Genomic DNA, 24094 nt, shown 5'->3' on the forward strand with positions numbered 1-24094 from the left:
GTAAACATTTTTTTTTATCATATTTTGCTACTGGCAAAGGAGGTTCCAATGATTGTTCTCTCTTTGATTGTTTTTGAGATATTTGGATGAAAGCGGGTTTGAATGAAAGAATACACATTTTATGATTTTCAAATCTGAATTATTCGAAAACGGTAAAAGATCAGAGTTTCCCCTCACAGAATATGAAGTTCATAATTTTTAGTTTTTTCTAATAAAAAAAAAAGATCAGAATCTTTAAATTCAGCGGTTTCCGATGGGTACGTCTTTAAATATAAGAAATTGAATCAAGTCGTCAACTATATAATTTTTTGCGCAAAAAAAAAACAAATCTTTTTAGCAGTTGTTCGTGTCTGATCGTAGATAAAAATTGTCAAAGATCATATCAGGTTAATTATTATATTTCTTGAAAACTTTTGCCTGGCAAAGACAGGCTTTATGAAGTAGCATTTAAATATTTGTCTTTCTATTAATCAGATTCTGTGAAAATGCCCACGAAAACGGGGCAAGCTGTATTGAATGTGTTCTAAATTAAATTTTTTAATAATATTGCAAAAGTGCACGATGAAAGATTGCTTTGATAATGCTTGCATAACGACGTGTTGTGCCTTTGGGCCAGTGCTTGGCAACTGTGCTTAAACTTAAAATCTCAATCACAGATTAGAGTGAGGCTGATTTAGCACAACAGTTGGAGTCATTTACAAGCCTTCGTCGCTGAGAGCCTGCGTTTTAACCCGGGCAGATACCCCTAATTACAATAATGTTCATAAGCGTCGTGGAAAATATGAGCAACCAAATATAACAGGCGATATGCCCCTTCCCAATATTTGTCTCTCCACGTTGAAAAAACAAAATATATTTTTTTACACATCTTGTCAGCCACATGGCCGTCTGGGTGTAAGTTTTTTAAAGCAAGTCTGACTCTTGCCGAGACCATGCATGTTTAAACCGGCCCGGAGTTTGCTCCTCCTCCAAAGAGGTCCATTTTGATACCACTAGTACCAGTGTGGTATCATGGGGCCTGTACGTTGCACGTATTATTTGAATATTATTAATCGTTTTTTTAAGTGTATATATTTGTGTGAGTGTGTGAGAGTGCGTGCACGTAATTGTTCGAGTGTGTTACTTTGCTAGGGAATGTCTATGTGTGTGTGTGCATTTGTTTGGTGTGTATCTATTGTGTGCTGTGTCTGTTCAATGGTTATATGGGGGATATTAATTATACAGGGAGGAACAATGTTCCACACTGCCCACCAGGGATTATTTAGCTGTCTGTCTGTCTGACTGTCTGTCTGTCTGTCGTGCATAAATAAATATATAATACACACAGCTCTTTGATTGGTGGAGACCTTAAAAACAGCTCTTTGATTGGTGGAGACCTACTGCCGGGTACGGAGAGGGGAGGTGCCTAAGGGAGGAGGGTCAGGGGAGGGGCCTAAGGAAGGGGGGAGTCAGGAGAGGGGCCTGAGGGGGGTGGGTTCAGGGGAGGGGCCTGAGAGGGGGGTCAGCGGAGGGGCCTGAGGGAGGGGGGGTCAGGGGAGGGGCCTGAGGATATGGGGGGGGGGGGGGTGGTCAGGGGAGGGGCCTAAGGGAAAGGGGGTCAGGGGAGGGGCCTAAGGGGGGAGGGGCCTAAGGGAGGGGGGGGGCGATAGTTCAGGGGGCTGTCTGCCTGGCTACCTAAAGTCAAGTTATCTTGTATACATACAGGTAGGAACAACAGGTTCCACACTGCCCACCAGGGATTATATATATGTGCATGTGTATGTGTGATGGCGTGTGTCTGTGTGCATGTTTTTGTGAGAGTGTGTGCGTGTGTTTATATGTGTATGTGTGATGGCGTGTGTCTGTGTGCATGTTTTTGTGAGAGTGTGTGCGTGTGTCTATATGTGCATGTGTATGTGTGATGGCGTGTGTCTGTGTGCATGTTTTTGTGAGAGTGTGTGCGTGTGTCTATATGTGCATGTGTATGTGTGATGGCGTGTGTCTGTGTGCATGTTTTTGTGAGAGTGTGTGCGTGTGTCTATATGTGCATGTGTATGTGTGATGGCGTGTGTCTGTGTGCATGTTTTTGTGAGAGTGTGTGCGTGTGTCTATATGTGCATGTGTATGTGTGATGGCGTGTGTCTGTGTGCATGTTTTTGTGAGAGTGTGTGCGTGTGTCTATATGTGCATGTGTATGTGTGATGGCGTGTGTCTGTGTGCATGCTTTTGTGAGAGTGTGGGTGTGTGTGGGCATGAGTTGATGTTGCTGCCCGTAGGCCGCCCGTAGGATCTCACGGAAATATACGCAGTCCCTTTGCGTAAATCCCGTAGGGAATCGGATATGGACAAATCTTGGCCTACGCAATGTATAGAATTGTGTAAGCAGTTCGGTACTCGGGCCCCTGACCACTATTTAATTTTAATGCAAAAAATCTGCTTCTCCAATACTAATATAATATTCTCCAACACTGTTTTATTTTCTGTAACAATATTATCGATGTGCTTGTAATCAAATTTCGATTTATAGCTTTCGTGACTGCAGGGATTCATATTCTTGGTTCTTCGGTATTATTTCCCTTCTAATTGACTTTACCGAAAGAACCAAGAATATGCTTGTAATAATTTTGTAATCTAACTTGAAACGGTGTCTCTCTGGTGGCAGGACATGAATGACTTTGCCCCGAATTTCACGATGCTGGACCAGATGGGCCTGGTGGCTCCGGATGCACATCGAGGGACATACATCATCTCTGTGCTCGCACGAGATCCGGACCCTCCCGTACGTACGACTTGGAGCTCTTTGCCTAAGATCCACGTGCCATGTTCAAGTTAGGCTTTAGCACTGACGTACGGCCAACCCCATTGTAGTGTGAGAACAGCGGTTGTAAGAAAAAGGAATTGGTGTCAGTGAGGTGAGAATAAATAGTAATTTTTATAATTTCAAACTTGTAACTCACAAAGTAGTCGCTCGTTGTCGCGGCGAATAACTCGGAGGTGCGGGGAACCACAGACGAGCGGGAAGCCAGCAGCCACGCGGTGAGCCAAAACCAACAATTGCCCAAGCTTTGTGGCCCTCTATATATTCCGATGTTCTCAGCCAATGTGGGAGGAAACATGTGGGAGGAAACCTGAGCGCTCGGAGAAAACACACGCACACAAGGGGGGAACACTGTCCCCGTATAGATGGAAACAGATGGCAATTAGTCTACTTGCGGTGCTGCCTTCTCCTGGTGAGCAGTACCCACGGCAAAGGAGTTTCACAACCCTCGCTTCCTCCAGGGCCCAAAATGTCAGGCGGCCAGCAACAGAGAGCACTATCAAAGTTGTAATAGATGGGAGTTAATGTGCTTCTTCAATTGAGCAAGCTTCTTTTTGATGATAGGAGCTTGGGAAACAAAACAATGGGAAGGAATTCCAAAGTAGAGCCCGTCCGAGTGAAGAAGGAGAAAGCAGAAAGAGAAGAGTTTTGGGCTGCAGTCTTGTGGCTCAAGTTTAAATCCCAGCCATGGCTAACATTAATGTCAGATATCTGAACCAGTCGTGTACTTCTCTTAGGTCAGCTCAGAATCGAATGAGTATGTGTTGCGATGAGTCAACATTGACGCTGGGGAGGGTTTGATGCTGGCACACAAACCTCTCGTGTGCCGTTCCAGTCTTAACAGGTGCTTGTGAGCAGCACTTGCCCCAACAGTCTGTGTAGGCTATTCGGGGTGGGGGGGGACTCTTTGTCTTTGTGCACATGTGTGTGTCCAGTACGGCGGTATAGGTGTAATACAGTACGCAGTTGATGAAGCCCAGTCCAGCGGGTCTGCTGACCTCTTCATGGTGGAGGAGAACACTGGACGCATCCTGACCAAAGTCAACCTCAATGAGGACCCCAACACCAATTTCAAGGTGTGCCTCTCCACTAGGGTTTCTACATGACTGGGTTGGACCTAAGTTTCACGTGGACAGTCCAGGAATCGGCATCCGTTTTCAGGTGGCAGGAACTTATTTGTTCCGAGATCTGGCACCGGTAATGTGTTTTTGAACTTAATAACAGAAAATCCACGCAAATTCCGATAGACCCAGGCCGACTCAGAAATGTGTCCGAGTTTGGTTCATTGAAAAATGTGGAGTCCCACGCTTTACTGTGTCGCTTTACGTTCGTGTTTCTCATTAGCTGGTTGTGCTGGCTCTCGATGGAGGAGATCCCGTTATGACCAGTAGCACGACAGTCACCATTACTGTGCTGCAGCCCTCTGTCATCCCTCGCTTCACACAAGAGGAATACAGGTACACACCAATACCCATTTGCCATCAACACACTGCAGCACATCTTGGGTCAGAGATCTAGGGGTTTCATGGCGAGACAGGATAGGCAACGCACAAGCAGAAGAGAACAGATTTAACCCATTGCCCGCAATCTCCCCCAGATCCATTCAGATGCTAAGGTAGCTGTTGCCAGGGCTGGACAAAAAAAAACATCTGACCAGTCAACCTCACGCCACCACGCAAAGCTAACATCTCATACAATACACGACACGGTGTTTGGCTAAAATCCTGGGGCATTGTGTTAGTGCCAACCGACGAGCAGATAGTCAGGGCAGAGCTTGGAGGTTGCTGCGTGTCGATCGACTTTTCCAGTCATCTTCGCAGCAGCAGCTTTTGGCAAACCAAAGATGGTCACTGTATTGTGTGCACTTTCACATGCGCTTCTGCGGCCGTCTGTAACGCTCTTCCTTCCGACAGTAGGAAGCCACTGGAGCTATGCACTTTTAAATATAGATTATAAACTCATTTCTTTCAAACTGCTTTATGTGTTTAGTTTGTTGTCTATCCCTCACACCTCCAATTAGCACGGGTGGTTACAGTGAGGGAAAAAAGTATTTGATCCCCTGCTGATTTTGTACGTTTGCCTACTGACAAAGAAATGATCAGTCTATAATTTTAATGGTAGGTTTATTTGAACAGTGAGAGACAGAATAACAACAACAAAATCCAGAAAAACGCATGTCAAAAATGTTCTCAATTGATTTGCAATTTAATGAGGGAAATACGTATTTGACCCCTCTGCGCAAAACATGACTTAGTACTTGGTGGCAAAACCCTTGTTGGCAATCACAGAGGTCAGACGTTTCTTGTAGTTGGCCACCAGGTTTGCACACATCTCAGGAGGGATTTTGTCCCACTCCTCTTTGCAGATCTTCTCCAAGTCATTAAGGTTTCGAGGCTGACGTTTGGCAACTCGAACCTTCAGCTCCCTCCACAGATTTTCTATGGGATTAAGGTCTGGAGACTAGCTAGGCCACTCCAGGACCTTAATGTGCTTCTTCTTGAGCCACTCCTTTGTTGCCTTGGCCGTGTGTTTTGGGTCATTGTCATGCTGGAATACCCATCCACGACCCATTTTCAATTCCCTGGCTGAGGGAAGGAGGTTTTCACCCAAAATTTGACGGTACATGGCCCCGTCCATCATCCCTTCGATGCGGTGTCCTGTCCCCTTAGCAGAAAAACACCCCCAAAGCATAATGTTTCCACCTCGATGTTTGATGGTGGGAATGGTGTTCTTAGGGTCATAGGCAGCATTCCTCCTCCTCCAAACACGGCGAGTTGAGTTGATGCCAAAGAGCTACATTTTGGTCTCATCTGACCGCAACACTTTCACCTAGTTGTCCTCTGAATCATTCAGATGCTCATTGGCAATCTTCAGACGGGCATGTATATGTGCTTTCTTGAGCAGGGGGACCTTGCGGGCGCTGCAGGATTTCAGTCCTTCACAGCGTAGTGTGTTACCAACTGTTTTCTTGGTGGCTATGGTCCCAGCTGCCTTGAGATAATTGACAAGATCCCCCCGTGTAGTTCTGGGCTGATTCCTCACCGTTCTCATGATCATTGCAACTCTACGAGGTGAGATCTTGCATGGAGCCCCAGGCCGAGGGAGATTGACAGTTTTTTTGTGTTTCTTCCATTTGCGAATAATCGCACCAACTGTTGTCACCTTCTCACCAAGCTGCTTGGCGATGGTCTTGTAGCCCATTCCAGCCTTGTGTAGGTCTACAATTTTGTCCCTGACATCCTTGGAGAGCTCTTTGGTCTTGGCCATGGTGGAGAGTTTGGAATCGGATTGATTGCTTCTGTGAACAGGTGTCTTTTATACAGGTAACAAGCTGAGATTAGGAGCACTCCCTTTAAGAGTGTGCTTCTAATCTCAGCTCGTTACCTGTATAAAAGATACCTGGGAGCCAGAAATCTTTCTGATTGAGAGGGGGTCAAATACTTATTTCCCTCATTAAAATGCAAATCAAATTAGAAAATTTTTGACATGCGTTTTTCTGGATTTTTTAGTTGTTATTCTGTCTCTCACTGTTCAAATAAACCTACCATTAAAATTATAGACTGATCATTTGTTTGTCAGTGGGCAAACGTACAAAATTAGCAGGGGATCAAATACTTTTTTTCCCTCACTGTACATACGGCGCGAAATAAGTTCAACATACATGCAGCAGCCGCGGGATCTGGTGGAGGGAACGGTGCGCTGGTAGCGAGGAAGTGCGGCTTCGGCCATGATGACGTCTTGATCTTGACACCACAGTTATCAAAATAAGAGGGTGTTGCAATAGGCTTAGAGAATATTAACAATTGTGGAATCGATTTCAATGCAGTGGGGGTTTTTTTCTGGCCGCTTGACGTTTTGCGCCTATGCTTAGAAAAGTGTGTTATTAAAAATATTAAAAAATTTGATCATCTTATGGGAAAATCTGTGGAGAATATTACACATGAAGACCAGTGTCGAGCCAGATTGACGCAGCAATTTGCTCAGTCGGTGTTAGCTACTGAGGTCGTGACGGGTTTTTTCATTCTCGTTGTTTTATTTTCTTTTACTGTTCCCGCTCTGTTGTAATGTTTGACTGATGCCTATTTTATTGAGGGCGATATTGACACATAAAATAAAGATTGATTGATTGAGCAATGGTTACCAAACTCACAATGACAGAGGTTAAGGCCAAACCCACGCATTGTTTTACAATATTCATCATTCAAAACTCTACACAATGAATCACTTTATGTTTGACAAGTTTGCATTTATCTGTTTGTGTTGAATCTACGCCGTCTGACGACTAAATGGAGGTCTTGTCGTGTGTGTAGGTCGGAGCCCATCAGCGAATATGCTACTATTGGAACACGTGTTGTCGTGGTGACAGCGTCGGCCATTAACCAGACCATCACCTACTCAATCACCGCTGGCAACAATGGGGGTTAGTCTGCGCACGTGTCTGTGTGTTTGTCTTTTGTAGAGCGGTAGCGTATCGATTAGAGCGCTGCACTACGACCCGAGTTTGATTCCCGCATACGGCCAATACCAGTGTAATGAGAGATGCGCCATCCAGTGGTTGCCAGAGGGTAACTGGGTGCAGGCACTATCATGTAATCACCATCCAATCCTGAGAGGGAACAACATCTGGGCCAAAGGTGACGGGCGGAGCCGAGAGGGACGCTTCGGGAACCATCGGGAAGGTTCCACGAGGGGGCGTGGCTGGAGGCGGAGCCTAGCCTAGCTCCGCCTCCAGCCACGCCTAGGCTCCGCCGGGGTGAATATAAGGGGAGGCAGGGGAGGAGGACTCGTGGTTGGTGTGAGAAGCCTGGGGTCCGGACTGCGTCGCTGCTCGTCATCTCCTCTCTTCGCCACCGACCACGTGGCGGGTTCCCCAGCGAAGCCCGTCCCTTCTCTCTCCGGCACGCCGCCAACCAGCGGCGAGACCGGGGGGGGGGGGGGAGCGAACCTCGCTAGTGGACCGGAGAGAGACGCCTCGTCCATGGCGTTGTGAGAAGGGAAATTACCCAGAGAGGGAAGGAGCCGAGCTGTGCAGTGCTACAGTTAATAGAAGAAGCACCCTTACAAGAGTCGTTGTGGAAGTCGTTCACTACAACAGTAACAATTATCTGAACCGGTCTTGGACCTCCCCTAGGTCGAGTCAGCCTCAAATTAGTACCTGGTGGGGCGGTCGGGCGTGTTGCTGGCCACCACCCCTTCTTTGTGTGTCGTTCTGGCACTTGCCCCAAAAGTCTATTTAGGCTATATGGGGGATATTTGTGTTCGATTCCCACTTATGGCCAACATCAGTGGCAAATATCTGAACTAGTCCTGGACCCTCCCCTACTTCCACTCAGCCTTTGTGTAAACACCAAAACTGGGGAACAAAGGCACGTGGACATGGTGCAAGTTACACCTCCTCCTCGTGTGGCCCTGACAGGTGCTTCTCGCTGCGTGCATCCAGGTTGCATTGTGTGAGGATGTGTGTCCAAATGATAGAACAAATTTAACAGAGGTGACATTTTATGCCACGTGCCCATCTCCCGGCAGGTTGGCAGTACTTGCGAACCAGACAGGAGGAGGGTAGTCAGAGGCAGGGTCTCTTTAAGAAGGCTTTAAGGCCTTTGTTGTTGACGCAGCAGCAGAAGTTGTAGGCCCTCAAGTAAGTCAAAATGAAGCAGCTTTAATATAAGCTGTTGGCTTTTTAGCTGATATGTCCGAGATGGATGCTGGGAATTTCGTGGCAAGACAGGAGAAGCAATGCACAGGTCCGGAAGCAAACATAACATGCGAGTGTTGTAGATGCGATTCAATGGTTGTGTTGGGTGGAACGTGTTGAGGATGGGGGAGGATAGGGTAAGCAACTTGGAGGTTGGGAAGAGAACATGGCAGGTGAGCGTTGTAGATACGAGCGGGCAAAAACAGCTGCGCAATGCATGTGAAGGTTACGTCTCGTTTCTTAACCTCCCCTCCCAATCCACCACTGAAATCGATTGCTGACGTTGCTTATTCCTGTAATGTTTTTGGTTTTTTTTTTTCCTTCCTCCACAGACACATTCATTATTGAGAGCAAGACCGGAGTGATCAGAACGAACAAGCCACTTGACTTCGAGAGCACTCCTCAGTACCAGCTGGAGGTGCAGGCCGACTCGCTCCCCACCGGCCGCTCAGCCTTGCGCTCCACTTCTCGCTGTGAGGTTTTACATTTATTCGTGAAATATGATCGTCCGCATAAGCACACTCATTGCATTAATATGGCAGTTAACCGGCCAGATGGCTTCGCGGTAAAGCGAGTGGCTCGCAATGTGAGGATTGCTAATTCACACCCGAGTTGGGGGTTGACTCAGCCCATCGTCCCTACCTCTGGGGTCGATGAAACAAGTACCGTACCACTTTGTGGGGAAGTCACCAGTGGTTGTCCCATGGGTAGACTCGTCACACCGTAAGAATGTGGAATTCCCACAATTGGCTCAGGGCTGGAAACACGATGGGCACCACCGCAATGCTCAACTGAGCATAAAATCACTTTGATAGAGCGCTTGATGAGAAATGCCCAATGAACTCAAGTACTTTACATCACATCTTATCTAAAACATTGGAAAGGGGACCCGCAGTGACAGCGGTTCCTGTGTGGCAAAAGGTGACTCAGTAACTGGCCTGCAAGTGGCCATTAGTCTGCTCGTAAGGGTCAATGATTGATGTGTATAATCACAATAGAGTAATCTTCAGGTATATTTTCAGCATTGGGATGTTTGGCCAATAACAGTTACAATTCATGCTCTTTAGCTATTGGAGGAATCTCGAGAACTGAAAGGAAAGCCATGTAGAACAGGGGGGAGAACATAAACACTCCACACAGAAAGTGTTCAGGAATTCAGGGATTTAACTCAGGAATTGAAGCCAGGGCTTCTGAAGCACCAATGTGTGTCACCCTGTTGCCTCAAAGTTGCAAGATCTGGCAAAAAGATGGCAGCAATGATGCTGATGATGGTGTATAGTCGAATCAGCATTTACTGTAATGGCATTTTGATCTTGAATTCATGTGCAGTGCATTAAGGTTTACTGACTCGTGTTGGTGACGTTGGCCTATTGTGTTTATTTCCAGCAAACTCGGCAATTGTGATCGTGTACGTGAAGGATGAAAATGACAATGCTCCCATATTCAACCAGACGCTGTATTTGGGAGGCGTTACAGAGGAGACCAGAACGTTTACATCTGTCTTGCAAGTCAAGGTGAGGGATCATATATGGAAGTCAACATCATAGTCATATTTTGTTTTGTTATCTTCCCAGAATTTCATGAGAATCTGTGCAAATATTGTTGCAATTTAGGGAGCGTAATCGTATTTCCTTCAATAAGGGAATACAATGGAAGAAACATGATGAAGCTTACATTGTCAAAAATGATTTTACGGATAACTTTAAAAATATATATGGCCGTCATTTCATTCCACAGCCCTTTTTGTCACAAATGAGGCTCCATTCCGCGATTAGTTTTTGATGAGGGTCCGATTCCCAACTGTGCAACAGCAGAATGCATCCACATTTGTGAGATTAGAGCAGCGTTACGGTTGAGTAGCAAAACAAATAAACAGGCACTATAACTCCTTCCCACATCCGTATCTCCATATGAAAAATATCTATTTTTTCACACATCTCATCAGCCACACAGCCCTTCCAGGAGTGCATAATTTCAGCACCATCGGTTCCACACAAGCAATCTCTGGCGAAATGTCGACACTTAGTATCTCATCAGCAGAATGAGGCTTGCTTGAACCAACACTGGTTGGACTGCAAGATGTTTATAGGCAAGAACCCTCTCTGTTAGATATGGGTCCTAGTTCGACACGAAAAAATGTCATAAATAACACAACAATAATTCTAGTCATTGTGGACAATATAAATAACACAGTAGTATAGGACGGAGCTATAAAAGTGCCAAGGAAATGCGGACCTCACTGTATTGTCGTAACTTGCTGACGCACGCCTACTGGGCATCTGTGAAAAATAGCTTCATAGCTCATCGGATTCCTCAGGTCTAAATCAAGATTTAGATTTTGTAATTCCGCCGCACAGTGGCAGAGGTGACACCGTGCGACGTGCTGAGGGCATCTCGCCACGCGCTCGTTATCTCGCCCACTCCTCCTCCAGGGTTTGGGCCTGCGACGCCTGCCAAATCCCCACTCTCAGTGAGGATGAGTTGGAGTGCTCTGGAACAATCCTTCAAGTTCTGGCAGTTGCTTGGAACGGAATGCAAAGAATTGTTCTGAACGAACATCGCATCATGCAAATGCATGACAATAGCACAGGCTGAGAGCATTTGCTGAAGTCTGATACATTATACTGTACTGTACACGATAACTAGTACTACACAACAGCCACTTCGTAAAAAATGAGCATCTTGAAACTCACAATTACGATCAGAATATTTAGTCATACTGGAGGAATTCGATGAGCTATAAAGCTCTTTTTCACAGATGCCCAGTTAGGGGCAGGTCAGAACGTTTAAACAACATACTCTTTGGTTCTTTCGGTAAAGTCACGTAGGTCACAGTCTGAGACCAGGACCTCGGCACGGCCCCGGCGCCTACGTGACTTTACCGAAAGAACCAAAGAGTATGGATTCCTGCAGTTACGAAAGCTTGAAATCAAGGTTAAAGCAACAACCAATACAAAACCACGATAGGAATGCAAAGTATCGGAAGGGTAAACAAATCACTTACAAAAATATATATACAAATAAAACTAAACTTGTTTTTTTTATTTTACCAGGTAAAGCCAGGCAAAATTGAGCCTTCTTCTCTGTGGCTCGTAGTGCCAACCTTCATGGTTATGAAGTCTCTGTAATAATGCCTGTGGCTCGTAGAGTCAGACAAAGGCTTATTTAGTATTCCTGAGGTTCACCGTTAGTTCCAAAGGCTCGCAGAGGCAGTCAAAAGCATCCTTATTCATAAAATGCAAAACAAATACAGTCAAAATATAAAAATTTCAACAACTAAAAACTTAATACATTTTCAGTTTTAGTGATGAGCAATTGTGATCTGGAAATTTCATTTTTTTCAGCAATTAAATAAAATGAATACATTTTAAAGTGTCAAAGCTATGCCTTTCTAATTTCATGGTTTCAAAGTATGTACCCAGCATGTTTTTCTTAAACTTCTTTCATTATGTCTCATTTCATTATGTCTCATGTCCATCTCAATCAGGCAGATGACCGGGACAGCGGCAATAACAGTATGATTGCCTACAAACTGCTGCTGCCATCTTCAACCAACGAGGGCTTCATCATTGAGCCTCTGACTGGCATCATCAAAACTGCCATGCTGTTTTATAACATGCGACGCAAGTACTACAGGTTCCAGGTGATGGGGGTCGACAGATACGGAGCTGGACTGAGTGGCACGTCTGAAGTGGTGGTACGTCAAACCCGTCGAGCATACTTTGTTATTGAGACCAGTTGAGAGTTGAGATATGCGATCAGTGTACAAGGATAGGGTTAGCTGCAATTTATATAATGTAGTTTTATATTTACGCATTCCGCAATGGAATGAAGTGAATCTTTCGAAGTGATTTTAGGAGCATAGCCCAGTTTAACCATTCGAATAATGCCGTAAATTATTTGGTGAAATTGCATTCATAATATAGGTTTTTGGGTCAGACCGCGTTATTTATAAATGTGTCGTAACCCTCCACTACCCGACATGGCCAAGCAGTAAAAAATGTGTCACGTTTTTCAAAGGACAAAATAATTCACTTCTTTAGCCCACCGGTGTGCTGTAGAGAGGGTTACGACACATTTATAAATAACGCGATCTGACCCAAAAACCTATATTATTAATAATATTGGTCGCGAAAGCCTACGTGTTAAATTTAAATTGCATTGTCAGTGGTGCACAAAAGCTCAACACATTTGTCAATAACACTGTGGCCTTAAAAGTAAAATGTGTAAAAATGTAGATGACAGGCAACCACAATTCTTGATGTGCTACAAAGAAAGGGCATTTCCTCAAATGTCTCATATAACATATATATTTGTTTCCATTTATCGCCACACTATTATTGATGGGTGCACTGCATTGTTACTGATGCTGCATGCGCGCATTGCGCCAGCAGACAGCGATGTGCATCACGTGCGTGTAGATGGGCAGTGTTCGTCTCCTGTCCATGCAGATCTCTGTTGTGAACGAGCTGGACATGCAGGTGATTGTCTCCGCCATTCCACCGGCAGTCGTGGAAAACAACAAGGACCAGCTGATGAAGTATGTGCTTTGTGGCTCCAACATCACTGCGCTTGGCTCAACATCGAGTGGTTGCGCTCTACACGAATGGAATGGCTGCATTTGCATCTCACCTCGGGTCGCCACCTCTGTCCAAGTTTGACCAGGGTTTGAGTCAGATGGGTCTGGGAATTGGCATCTGTGTTTGGGTGGAAGGAATTGATTTGTACTGAGATCTGGTGGCATTATTTAAAAAATATATATATACAACATAACTGGGAATTGGTCAAACATCTTAATGCTGAAGATGTACCTGCAAATAACTCAATTGGGATTACAAATAGCAACATCGCTCGCTCCCTATTGTGAACACTTGAGCAGACCCTCCTAAGAAAGAGTCTTGAGACCCAGCGAGGCTTTCCTGGGTAAACAAGTGCAATTCTAATACAATCATTATTTTGCATTATATCGCAATAATTGCACTGTTTGGTAGACCTAGGCTGACTAATGGTCTGGTTTTGTTCTCTGGAAAGGGTAGCAACCCTAGCCATGATCAATCCACTGCTGGATGAAGGCCCCCTAAGCCATCACTTCCCTGAACGCATACTTAATGCTCTTTATTACACCTCCCAATTACTCTCAAGCATATAGTGTAGTACCTTCAACAAGGATGAAATGTCATGCCCATGCATGCTTCGTGGAATGTTAATGAATGCGTATTGAAGCCAATTTGCATACATGGAATATAACGCCAAGATGGAGCAACGGAATCAGTTCATGAGCATGGTGCTGCGTGTATTGTTGTATGGGGAGGCCTTCATCGAGCAGTGGATTGAACTTGACTGATGATGATGATGTTCCTGATTGAAACCATGTGAGACTGTTAAGGACTATCAACATGTTGCAGTGAAGTTTGATGGTGCTCGTTCTGGCTGTGCGTGCCCTCTGTGTTGATGTGTAGGATCATTGAGAGGTACATCCAGGATCAGATTCCAGGGGCCAAGGTGGTGGTGGATTCAATCGGCCCGCGGCAGTACGGTGAAGGCTACCTGCAGGAGGACTACACCAACTCAGACGTGGCTGTCTATGCCATTGACCCAATGACTAACCGTGCCATCTCCAGCAAGGAACTCTTCAAGTAATTCCCATGACTTAACACATTTCTTTCACTGTCCTTGTATTCATTTAAATATGTTTGCATTATTCCAGTTGAATTCTTATCAGGCCTACCATATTATGTCCGGGCCTGGTGGCTCAGTGACAGAGCGGGCAACTCGCAATGGGAAGGTTGCGAGTCCACACCTTTCAACCCATACGGCTTACCTATATTATGTCCGGCCTGGTGGCTCAGTGACAGAGCGGGCAACTCGCAATGGGAAGGTTGCGAGTCCACACCTTTCAACCCATACGGCTTACCTGTATTCTTGTCCAGGGAAATTGAGTTTAAAGGTCCATACGGCGTACAGCCGTTTCAATACGTGAAAAAGAAAATGTCTATTTGTTTGTGTTTCTCCCTTGTGATGGGACTTTGTAGGATGAACGTTGAGATGTATAAGGGTATGGGGTGACCAATAAGGTCTGAATTGGTCTGTAATAAGGTCGGCACTGACAAGGGGTTGACAGGCATGCGAGTTAAAAATTTGGTTGCGGGGTTGACTGAGCCCGTCGTCCCTCCGGGGGTCGATAAAATGAATACCACTTTTTGGGAAGTCAACAGTGGTTGTCATATGGACCTACTTGCCCTCATCTGAGGAATGTGAAATTGGAACCACTGACTCAAGGCGGTAAACGGAAGGATGAGCACCGCTTCAATGATCATTTGAGCAAAAAAATCACTCTTACCTTCCGTTTACCATATTACACACATGTGGTCCTATGTCATATAAGTTATAGGGTATAAGACATTTTTGTAACTTTTTATATATATAAAACGGATATTTTTTTACAGTACAGATGTAAGAAGAGGTTTATGAAAGTACCTTTTCAGAAGAAATCCAGCGAGAACTTGAATGACTAATTGGTTTTGCAAGGGATAATGCGCATGCGACCAGCAACAAATAACGTTGTAATAGATTAGAGTTAATACGTTTTTATATTTGAGCCAGGTTATAAGAAAAAAACCCATCCAACTTAACGAGTATCAACCAAACCTCACAAAACATTTACTGCGAATTACTCACTTTGGATCACCACACATAGCAACGTCACCTCCTACAGCGACAAACTTGACAGGACCCTTCTGAAAGAGAATCTTAGGCCTCCGTGAGGCTTTCCTGGATAAAACAAGCAGTATAATCATCAAAAGGGTTTTGGAAAAGAGATTATGGGCGGCAGTAGCGCAGGCCTGAAATCCAGCGCTGTGGAGGCAGCGAGGGTTGGTGAATCACACAAATGTTGTGCAGTTTAAAACATCTAACGGAACTGGAAGCTGTAACCGGTGAACGGGTTTTATTGTTAATTGTCTTGAACCTAAACTGAAAACTGAACCAAAATAGATTGTTTTGCTCTGGAATGAAAACCCCCAAAAGAGGAGATGGTTACTGGTTTAAGCCAAAATATAAATATTGCGATGATTAAGCTGCATTGTTAAAAGTAAAAATTGCCACAATGCCTCAGCCAGTTTCACAATTATATCCAAAGAGGTTTGAAGACACGTGAGCCATGATCCCGCAGTCTCTCAGTTGTCTCTGCTTCTCTGTTTGTCCCTGCAGCTCCGTCTCACCGTTACTTGCACGTCGCAACACACAGGCAAATGTTTTTGAAACGAATCAAGCATGTTTCTCTCTCTGCTTTGCAATTAACAGAGTGTGTTTGCTAAAGAGTAGCAAAATTAGCAGAACAGATGCCACCCGTGAAGCCTACAATGCAATTTTGAGTAGTTCCACTTGCTCTTAAGTCACACGTCAAGTGCAAGAATGGTGTAGGAATTCATTTGAGCTGATGGCGGCGCATCACCAAATAACGTCCATCGTCACATGGTGGCGTTAAGCTGAGTTATGTATTTTTTTTTTAATATTATCTCACGTAAATTCCTATACACATCTGGCAGTTCACCAGCATTACTCCAAGCAAAGTCTGACTCTGCTGACGAGACACCGAATGTGAAAAACTAATCCAGAGTGTGCATTTGTTGAATCAATCTTGCTGAAGTTATGCACTCCCAGGTCACGTGTCTGATGGGATGTGTAAAACAATATTTACATTTTTTTACGTGAAGGCACAAAAAAGGTGTATTATTGTCCATCTATTTTGTAAATGTTCTTGTCTAAATACTCTTTGTGCATATTATTAGGCATCGTATGTAACTGAGATGTGTTTTAAGATCAGGGGTTTTCAACGGGAAGCTAGACAAGGAGACAGAGAAGGTATCTGTGTCCAGGTATATACTGGATTTCTCCAGAATCTAACTTTTTTTTAATTCTGAGGTAAAAACACATGCCGTTGTATTTTGAACACGAGCGTCCTTCTCGGGTTGATCTCTTCAGAATTTTGGACGGGAAACTTCTGGACATCAACAAAGAGTTTCAGGCGTCTCTTGGGGCCGGAGCACGGGTGCAGGAGATCCGCTCGCCGGCCGTGGTGCAGTCGGTGCAGAAGCAGGCCCAGGCTCTGGGCTACACGGAGGGCGCGCTCATCGCACTCTCCGTCATCATCATCATTTGCTGCATCCCGGCCATCCTCATCGTCATTGTCACCTACAAGCAGTGAGCACGCTTGTGCACGACATCCATTCAGGCTCATTTATTAAAACACACATTCGTGAGGTGTTATTTTTCTAAAGCTGTTTTAAAAATGCACAATTACCGACACCCGAGGCATTTGAGTGGTCTCTACGAGTCCGGCCACCAAGGGGAAGGTCCTAACAGACGATGGCAAAGACGTCAGGGTAGAGCTAAGAAGGAGGTCGCTGCGTGTTGATTGCACAACAGCTGCGGGATCTGGTGGAGGGCAGGGGGTGCCGGTAGTGAGGAGGTGCAGTGGTGGCATCAGCGGCTTCGCCCATGATGACGTCTCGATCTTGATTTCTTTCAAAGTACAAATTTTAGGGGAGCGTTCATTACACTGGTCAACAAAAAAAAACATATTTTTCTGGCCTGGACTTTTGCAGCTGTTTTAGACTAATTTCAGGGTGCTGATTCCAAATCTGATCTCAAATTTGCTCTATCACATCTCATTTTTATGCTACCGGCATACCCCATTTCATTGATTTTACCCGAAATTAACTCTGTAACTTATGATTGCAAGTTGTTGCGAGTCAGTGACTGCTTTAGTGTTAAAATATGGTGCTGCATTTTTAGGATAGTGTGTTTATAATATAAATTTATGTAGATATCCGCATTTATTTAATATTTTTCTTCTGCAGTTTTTTATTGAAAATGCAATATTTGATATCTCAAAAACCTGATGTGATAGACAAAAACTCATGCCAGATTTGGAATCAGCACCCCAAACTTACCTTAAAACCGTTGGGATACCTTATGCCAGAAAAAGTGTGTTGACCAGTGTTATTCAATGCCACGTGCACAGAAAGGGGAAAGGCTGGGCGTGAGATGAAGGGTGAGCATCATTCGTGGGGGGGAGGGGGGGGGGGTGAGGGGCAGGGTGAGGGGCAGAGTTAACCCGTCACGTGTAGTTTAGGCGCTCACACTGAGTGTTGGCGAGAGGTTGGGGGTGTGAGCCCCCCATCATTGAGTCTCAAGACTCTTCTTTGGGGGAGTTCTGCTTCGGGATGTTGGACAAATTCCTTATTGGGGAAGTTTTTGCATGAATGGGAAAGGAAACCGGTGTGTACTCTGCAATGGTGTGTACCAGATCTCTTCCCGAAAGGAATTGGCCATGTACAGGAACACTGTATTCGATCCTGATGTACGAATACTGCGTAAGATCTTTAAGCCTGAGATGTAGCAATCGGAACACGTGAGATTACGTAGATGGACATCACTAGATTCTGTAGATTCGCAGTGGTAACATTACATGAGCGTTGTGTTTTGCCCCTGCTGTCTGGTTGTATAAAACGCTATTGATGTCAATGTGTTACTAATGTTGTTTTCTTTTGTCCCTGTGCATTCTCAAAGATTCAAAGAGTAAGTAACATATCTAAGTACTATGGTCACTTTCAATCATAAACAAGTCAAGTATAACATTGTAATGTTTTCTGATTTTTAAATATAATCTACATATTATATTTTCTTATGCTAATGGGTATACAAATATAAGTGCGAACATAGGGTATGAAGTTGATGCTTCATTGTACTAGTAAGTGAATAACAAGTTAATTGAAATATAATACAAAATAACAAAGTATACAATGCACCTCCTTCCCATGTCTGTCTCTCTACATAAAACAAAAGTATTTTTAAATCCTTTATATTAAGTTCACTTGCTTGCTTGCTTGCGCGCTTACAACCGTGCAAATCTTTCGGTCGTTTTTTAACCCACTTCCCGTGATCCAATCGAGCTGACATTTTGCACACAGACTCGTTGTGCGTGACAATTAATGTTCGTGAAAACATTTTTGACAAAATTTTCCACTTTTTAGGAAAAAATAATTTTCATATTTAATTTAAAATACCAATGTGATAAAAATGAAACTCTTACTCAAGAAAAACAGAAATGAATAATAAAATAAAACCGATGCCACGCATATGAAGGATTTATAGTGAAAAACTTTGTTTTTACAGGTTAATTTTTTCACACATTCCATCAGCCATATAGGCCTTCTGAGAGTGCATCTTTTCAACAGCATTGGTTCAACACATGCATGCCCTGCAAGCCATGTGATCACCACATTGCATGTGCAATGCTGTTAACCTTGTTCAGACTACCAGCTCAGGAGCTGACGGTATAGCCACATTGTTATTTTGACCGCTGACACAAGTTGATGAAAAACGTGGCCATCCCAACAAACTTGTACACGTCAACTACACTTGCGTTCATCATGCATTTGCTAATTGTGCACGCATCGCGCTCGTGTCCTCCCGGTGTGCAGACGCCAAGCGGAATGTGCCAAGAATGCGCGCATCCAGTCGGCTCTCCCTACCGGGAAGACGGCGCAGTCGCCGATCGCTCAGCAGTACGACGAGGCCGGCGACAACACGGGGTGAGTGATTTCCACGCAGCTGCCCGTCCTGAAATGATATTCAAACACATTCGCGCGGCAGGGTACCAGCCTAGTGTTTAACGTTGTTTCCTCACGGTAAGATGGGCCTGGGTTCGATCCCCGACTCGGGCGCTTTTCTGCATGGAGTTTGAGTGTTCTCCTGCTGTTCTGTATGGGTTTCCTCTCGTTTCTGAAGTTTCCTCCCAAAGCTAAAAACAACACACAATGTAACTGGCGTTGGCCAAACTTCCCAACGCTGAAATATGTACCTGCAAGTTGCTCGATCGGGATCACATCACAGTAGCATTGTCCCCTACTTTGAAAACTTGGCAGAACCCTCCCGATCAAAGAGTCTTGAGACTCAGTGAGAGCTTTTTTGGGGTAAATATAATAATAATTAAGTTAACAATTTGCATCCAGGACTGTAACTGGAATCTTACATTCCTACATTCATAGGAATTGCAATTGTAATCCTTGCATTAGACTTGCACTCATAGTAGGTTCATTCATAGTAGGTTCATTATCCGGCCAGGTGGCTCAGCGGGAGGAGTGAGCTGCTCTCAATCGAAAGGTTGTGAGTTCAAATCCTGGGTGGAGGTCGACTCAGCCCATCATCCCTCCACAGTCGATAAAATGAGAAACCACTTTGTTAGGAAGTTAGTGGTATTCCTAATGATAAACTCGCCCCTGCTATAGGTATGTCGCATTTCCACCACTGCTTCATGGCTATAGACAAGAGATGAGCATCATCTCAATGCTTATTTGAACACGAGATTACTTTGAGTTTCATGAAAGTGCTATCTATGCAGTTGTTTGTGAGGCACAGTTGGCAGATCATGCAGAGATTGAACATTATATGAACAACTCGGTGTATGTAGGAGATGGTACGGCATGTTGGTGCAGGAGCTACGTGGGTTTTCACCGGATCATTTTCTTTCACACGTGAAATATTCCGAAGCAGGATTCTATTTGAAACTTGAGTCTTGAAAACTCATTGAGGCTTAGCTTCCTAGTTGAACATGGTTAGTATAGTATTAGTTCATCAGCATTGGTTCAAGCAAGCCTAACTGCTGATGTCAGTGGTCCAGAGTTTGCCAGTCCAGAGTTTGCTTGTGATGGACCAATGCTGCTGGAAAATTCACTTGCAGAATGCCTTGTGACTGTTTGGATGCGTACAACATTCTTAAATTTATTTTATGTGGAGAGATGGTACGAAGACGTATTGTCTATTTATTTGGATTTTATATTTCCCAAAACATCAACAATTATTGGGCGCTGAGGTGGTCATTTGTTATCTCCCTCACCTGGTACACAGGAGGGCATGGGTTGGACCCCGACCCTGGCCATGCCTGTATATGTGGAGTCTGTGTGTTCTCCTCGTGGCCGTGTGCATGTTTCTCCGTGTCTTCCTGATTTGCCCTCGACGTTTAGAAACGTGCGTTGAGTTGATTTGGCTACTGCTATAAATACACAAATGTGATGACATGAGCCACTGAAATTCACTGTCATGCGTGGTCAAGTCACCTTTGAAAAACATCTTATAGCTCAGTCAGCTTTACCTTGTAAAATAAAATAGTAGTTTTGTTTGTTTGTTATTTTGTGTTGAGTATTATTATCTGGTGCACTCAATTACACATAATATATAATTCTGCATAATCATCAAGAAAATATGCACCTTAAGGTAAAGATTGCACAGATTTCATCTTAACACTGCTTTTCCATTTTTATTTGTCATAAAGCGTGCTATGTTTTTTTTCTCTCTCTTCCATCACCCTTCCATTGCTCTCTTCTTTCCCTTATCCTGCACGTGCTGCTCCCTACAACGGTGCTGTGTGTTGGGATGCAGCATCTCCCAATTCGCGCAAGATGAATTTCACGAGATGTTTGGTCTCTGTGCAACCAATCAAGTGTATATATACAACAAAGAAAGCCTCCGTCACGGTCTCCTACGATCGCACAGTCGTGCCACCGCTCTATCTGATCAGAGCCCCTACATCACCACCAGTCCTTTGCTCATTGACCCGTACGTCACTCTGATGCAACAGAGGAGGCCGCTTAGCTTGCAGGAGCGTGCGGGCTCACAGCAAACACAGGGAATGTTTCCAATTATGGACGACGCAGCTCGCTTGCGGCAGAACTGGAGCTTCCCACTCTCGCACAGACAAGAGCTGCTCATGCTGCCCCATATCGGTGCTGCAAGCCCAATGCAATGGCTGCTGCAGTTACCTGTGATGAACGGGGATGCTACAGAAGAGGTGGTTGAATATGGTCAGGAGGAATCTCGAAGCATAAAGTCTTCCCAAACAATTCGAGAATTACTTTCTTACAGCTTGTGCGATGCGTCGCCACCTCCGAACAGAAAACCGACTCCTCCCCCAGTACCAAAGTTTCATCAACTACTACCTCCATCACCTCCTCCACCTCCTCCTCCACCTCCTCCTCCACCTCCTCCTCCACCTCCTCCTCCACCTCCTCCACCTCAACCTCCTCCACCTCCTCTTCTGCCTCCACAACTTGTCCCTAGTTCTTATTCTCAACACATTCCACCTCCCCTGCCAAGTAGTGTGGATCTTCCTTCACACGATCTCAACCCTGTTTCCGTTACTCTTCTTGAAGCAAGCGCACATTCCTCTGAGCCCCCTTCCTCGCCCACTCTGACACTGCCCACTAACGAGACACTGCCCACTAACGAGAGACGCCGCAGGCCTCTCAAGGGAATCCTTAAAACAATTCCCAACCTGGAGGAGATTGAAAGGTCTGTGGCCAACATATACAGCCAGATAGATAAGTGCCATCTGCTGAGTAAGAGTCCGCAAAGAGGGCCCACACTAAAATATTACAAGGAGAGCAATGGACACGTGGAGACGGGTCAATATAAAGCCATTGATTCTGCCGACAGAATTCAGGGCAGCAATGGCACCACCGTGAGAGGGTGTGACGCTGACAGCCTTCTGCCCGTGCTAAGCTCTGCTGACAGTACTGATGTGCTAGATCACTGGGATGCAGTGTTTTAACGATGCATCAATCTTATTACGGACACTTCAGGTTTTAATTATTGATACAAAAAGCCAAACATGTGTTAACTGTTGTGCAAGTAAATTGCATGGAAACTGTCAACATGTTTCTTGAGTTCTACTTCTACGTACATGGATATGAGCAATAAGAATTTTGGACTGCAATGATATATACCTGAGCAGAAGTCAAAATTATGACACGAAGTTTACACAATCAGGCCCACAGAATCGTTCGATTGAATGTGCTTTACTTCATTGCATTTATTTTTTATTCATTCAAATATTTCACCTGGAAATCCCTGGGATTGAACATCTTGTTTGCAAGGGTGTCCCGGGTGTTGATTGACACACACACATAGCAAACCTGACATGATGCGAGTGTAAACGGTCTGATTCATTCGTGGTAACCTAGGCTACAAGAGTTGTGCGTTTATAAATGTATTTACTTACACACGTTGTTAATCTATAACGTATACGGCGTGCACTTATAACATGAATATCACACCCAGTCATTCACGTAAATAAAGATATCATGTAATGGTGCACACTGCTGGTTTATGTCGAATGAACTCTAGTTGTAACAGTTGAACATCTTGTGAAAGTGTGTTTTAATTAAAATATTTAAATAAAACACAACATATCTTGTAAACTTAAATATCCCACGACTGTGAAACAATAAGAGCCCTGTGTAGTCACCTGTCACGTGGAGAGCGGGGTTCGTCATTCATAGCAACATTCGTAGTTATTTTCGAAAAATAGTTTTTGAGGCATAAACACAGTTGTAGAAATATAAACCATCTCAAGATATTCTGATGATGTAGTCACAGTAACAACCAGTAGGTTGAAAAACATAAAAAAGAAGGCTGAAAAGTTGGGCTCAAGGTAAATGAGGAGACAAAAAGTTGTATACAGTAAAACAATAAGTTAAATAAAGAATTGTAAATGTATAGTAAGGACTGGAATGTGTCGTAAAATATGGATACAGGCAGTCCCCTGGATATGAACGCCCGCCATAAAATGTTATTAATTTGAACCATCCGATTTGCGAACTTTCGGCTATACTATTTTGTTCGGCGGAGTGATTCTCTGCGAGATGTAATGAGTCCCAGCATCCGGCGCGATGCACAATGACAGTGAACCGTTTGACGCAAGGTAAGTGAAAATAAACCGATTTTTTTCTTCATATTACTTTATTTATGTGTTTTACTTTACAGTATTTATTACAGTATTACGTGAGAATGTACAATATTTATTCTTATTTATGGGTTTAGCAATGCTTCCTTTTTTGTTGAACCATATGACATTTTATAACACTGAGTGTATATACAATTAAATATTGGGTTTCGAGATACGAACAAAATCACTTAAGACCAGGTCTCAGAAACATATACTGTTTGTAAGTCGATGACGATATGTACTGAATAATAGGGGGTGCATATGTGGATCATTGGCGAGAAGTTAACGACCTTGCCTGGCATACAGGAGGTTGTGGGTTCGATCCCGACCCTGACGCCTGTATATTGAATGTTCTTGCCATGGCCGCGTGGATATTTCTCCGGGTTCTCCGGTTTTTCCTTCCACATTTAGAATCAACATGCGTTTAGAGTATTTGGCTGCTACAAATTTCCACATGATGAGCCACTTCGTTGAGCTGTCATTTGTGGCCAGGTCGCTTCTGAAAAAGAGCTATATAGCTCAGTGGGCCTTACCTGGTAAAATTAGACATAGTTTAGTTTTTACATGAACATTGGCTGCTGACATTTGAGCTGCGCCCATTTCGAAACTTTACAAACAGTTTACCTTTCGAAGCTAACCCCCTCTTCCTGATGACGAACGCTTGTGTTGCGATCGAAACGTCGTAGTTTTTTTGTTATTTCTTGTTATTTTCTTTGAACCTATCTACGTGACTTTACCTGAAGACCCAAAGAATATAGTTTTTAGTATAGTTTAGTTTCAGCGGTGTTTGGCTGTGAGCAATATAGGTAAGAAG

General features: G+C 44.3%; 1 protein-coding gene across 2 annotated transcripts in view; it reads left to right on the forward strand.

The window, feature by feature from the left end:
• The window catches only part of PCDH15 (protocadherin related 15), a 97047-nt gene that overhangs the window by 66353 nt on the left and 6600 nt on the right, over positions 1-24094 (forward strand). The window contains exons 21-32 of one of the 2 annotated variants that reach the window (XM_078597652.1): positions 2642-2758; positions 3733-3873; positions 4142-4254; positions 7108-7217; positions 8825-8965; positions 9879-10006; positions 11980-12189; positions 12944-13032; positions 13952-14128; positions 16476-16694; positions 18066-18074; positions 18980-19090. In XM_078597652.1, the coding sequence (XP_078453778.1) occupies positions 2642-2758; positions 3733-3873; positions 4142-4254; positions 7108-7217; positions 8825-8965; positions 9879-10006; positions 11980-12189; positions 12944-13032; positions 13952-14128; positions 16476-16694; positions 18066-18074; positions 18980-19090 (1565 nt within the window). Of the gene's footprint in view, positions 1-2641; positions 2759-3732; positions 3874-4141; positions 4255-7107; positions 7218-8824; positions 8966-9878; positions 10007-11979; positions 12190-12943; positions 13033-13951; positions 14129-16475; positions 17530-18065; positions 18075-18979; positions 19091-24094 lie in introns of those variants that run through there. The other variant, XM_078597651.1, reaches the window with a different exon arrangement.

Source organism: Lampetra planeri, chromosome 9 (genome assembly GCF_965212315.1).
Source record: "Lampetra planeri chromosome 9, kcLamPlan1.2.h2, whole genome shotgun sequence".
Taxonomy (NCBI): domain Eukaryota; kingdom Metazoa; phylum Chordata; class Hyperoartia; order Petromyzontiformes; family Petromyzontidae; genus Lampetra; species Lampetra planeri.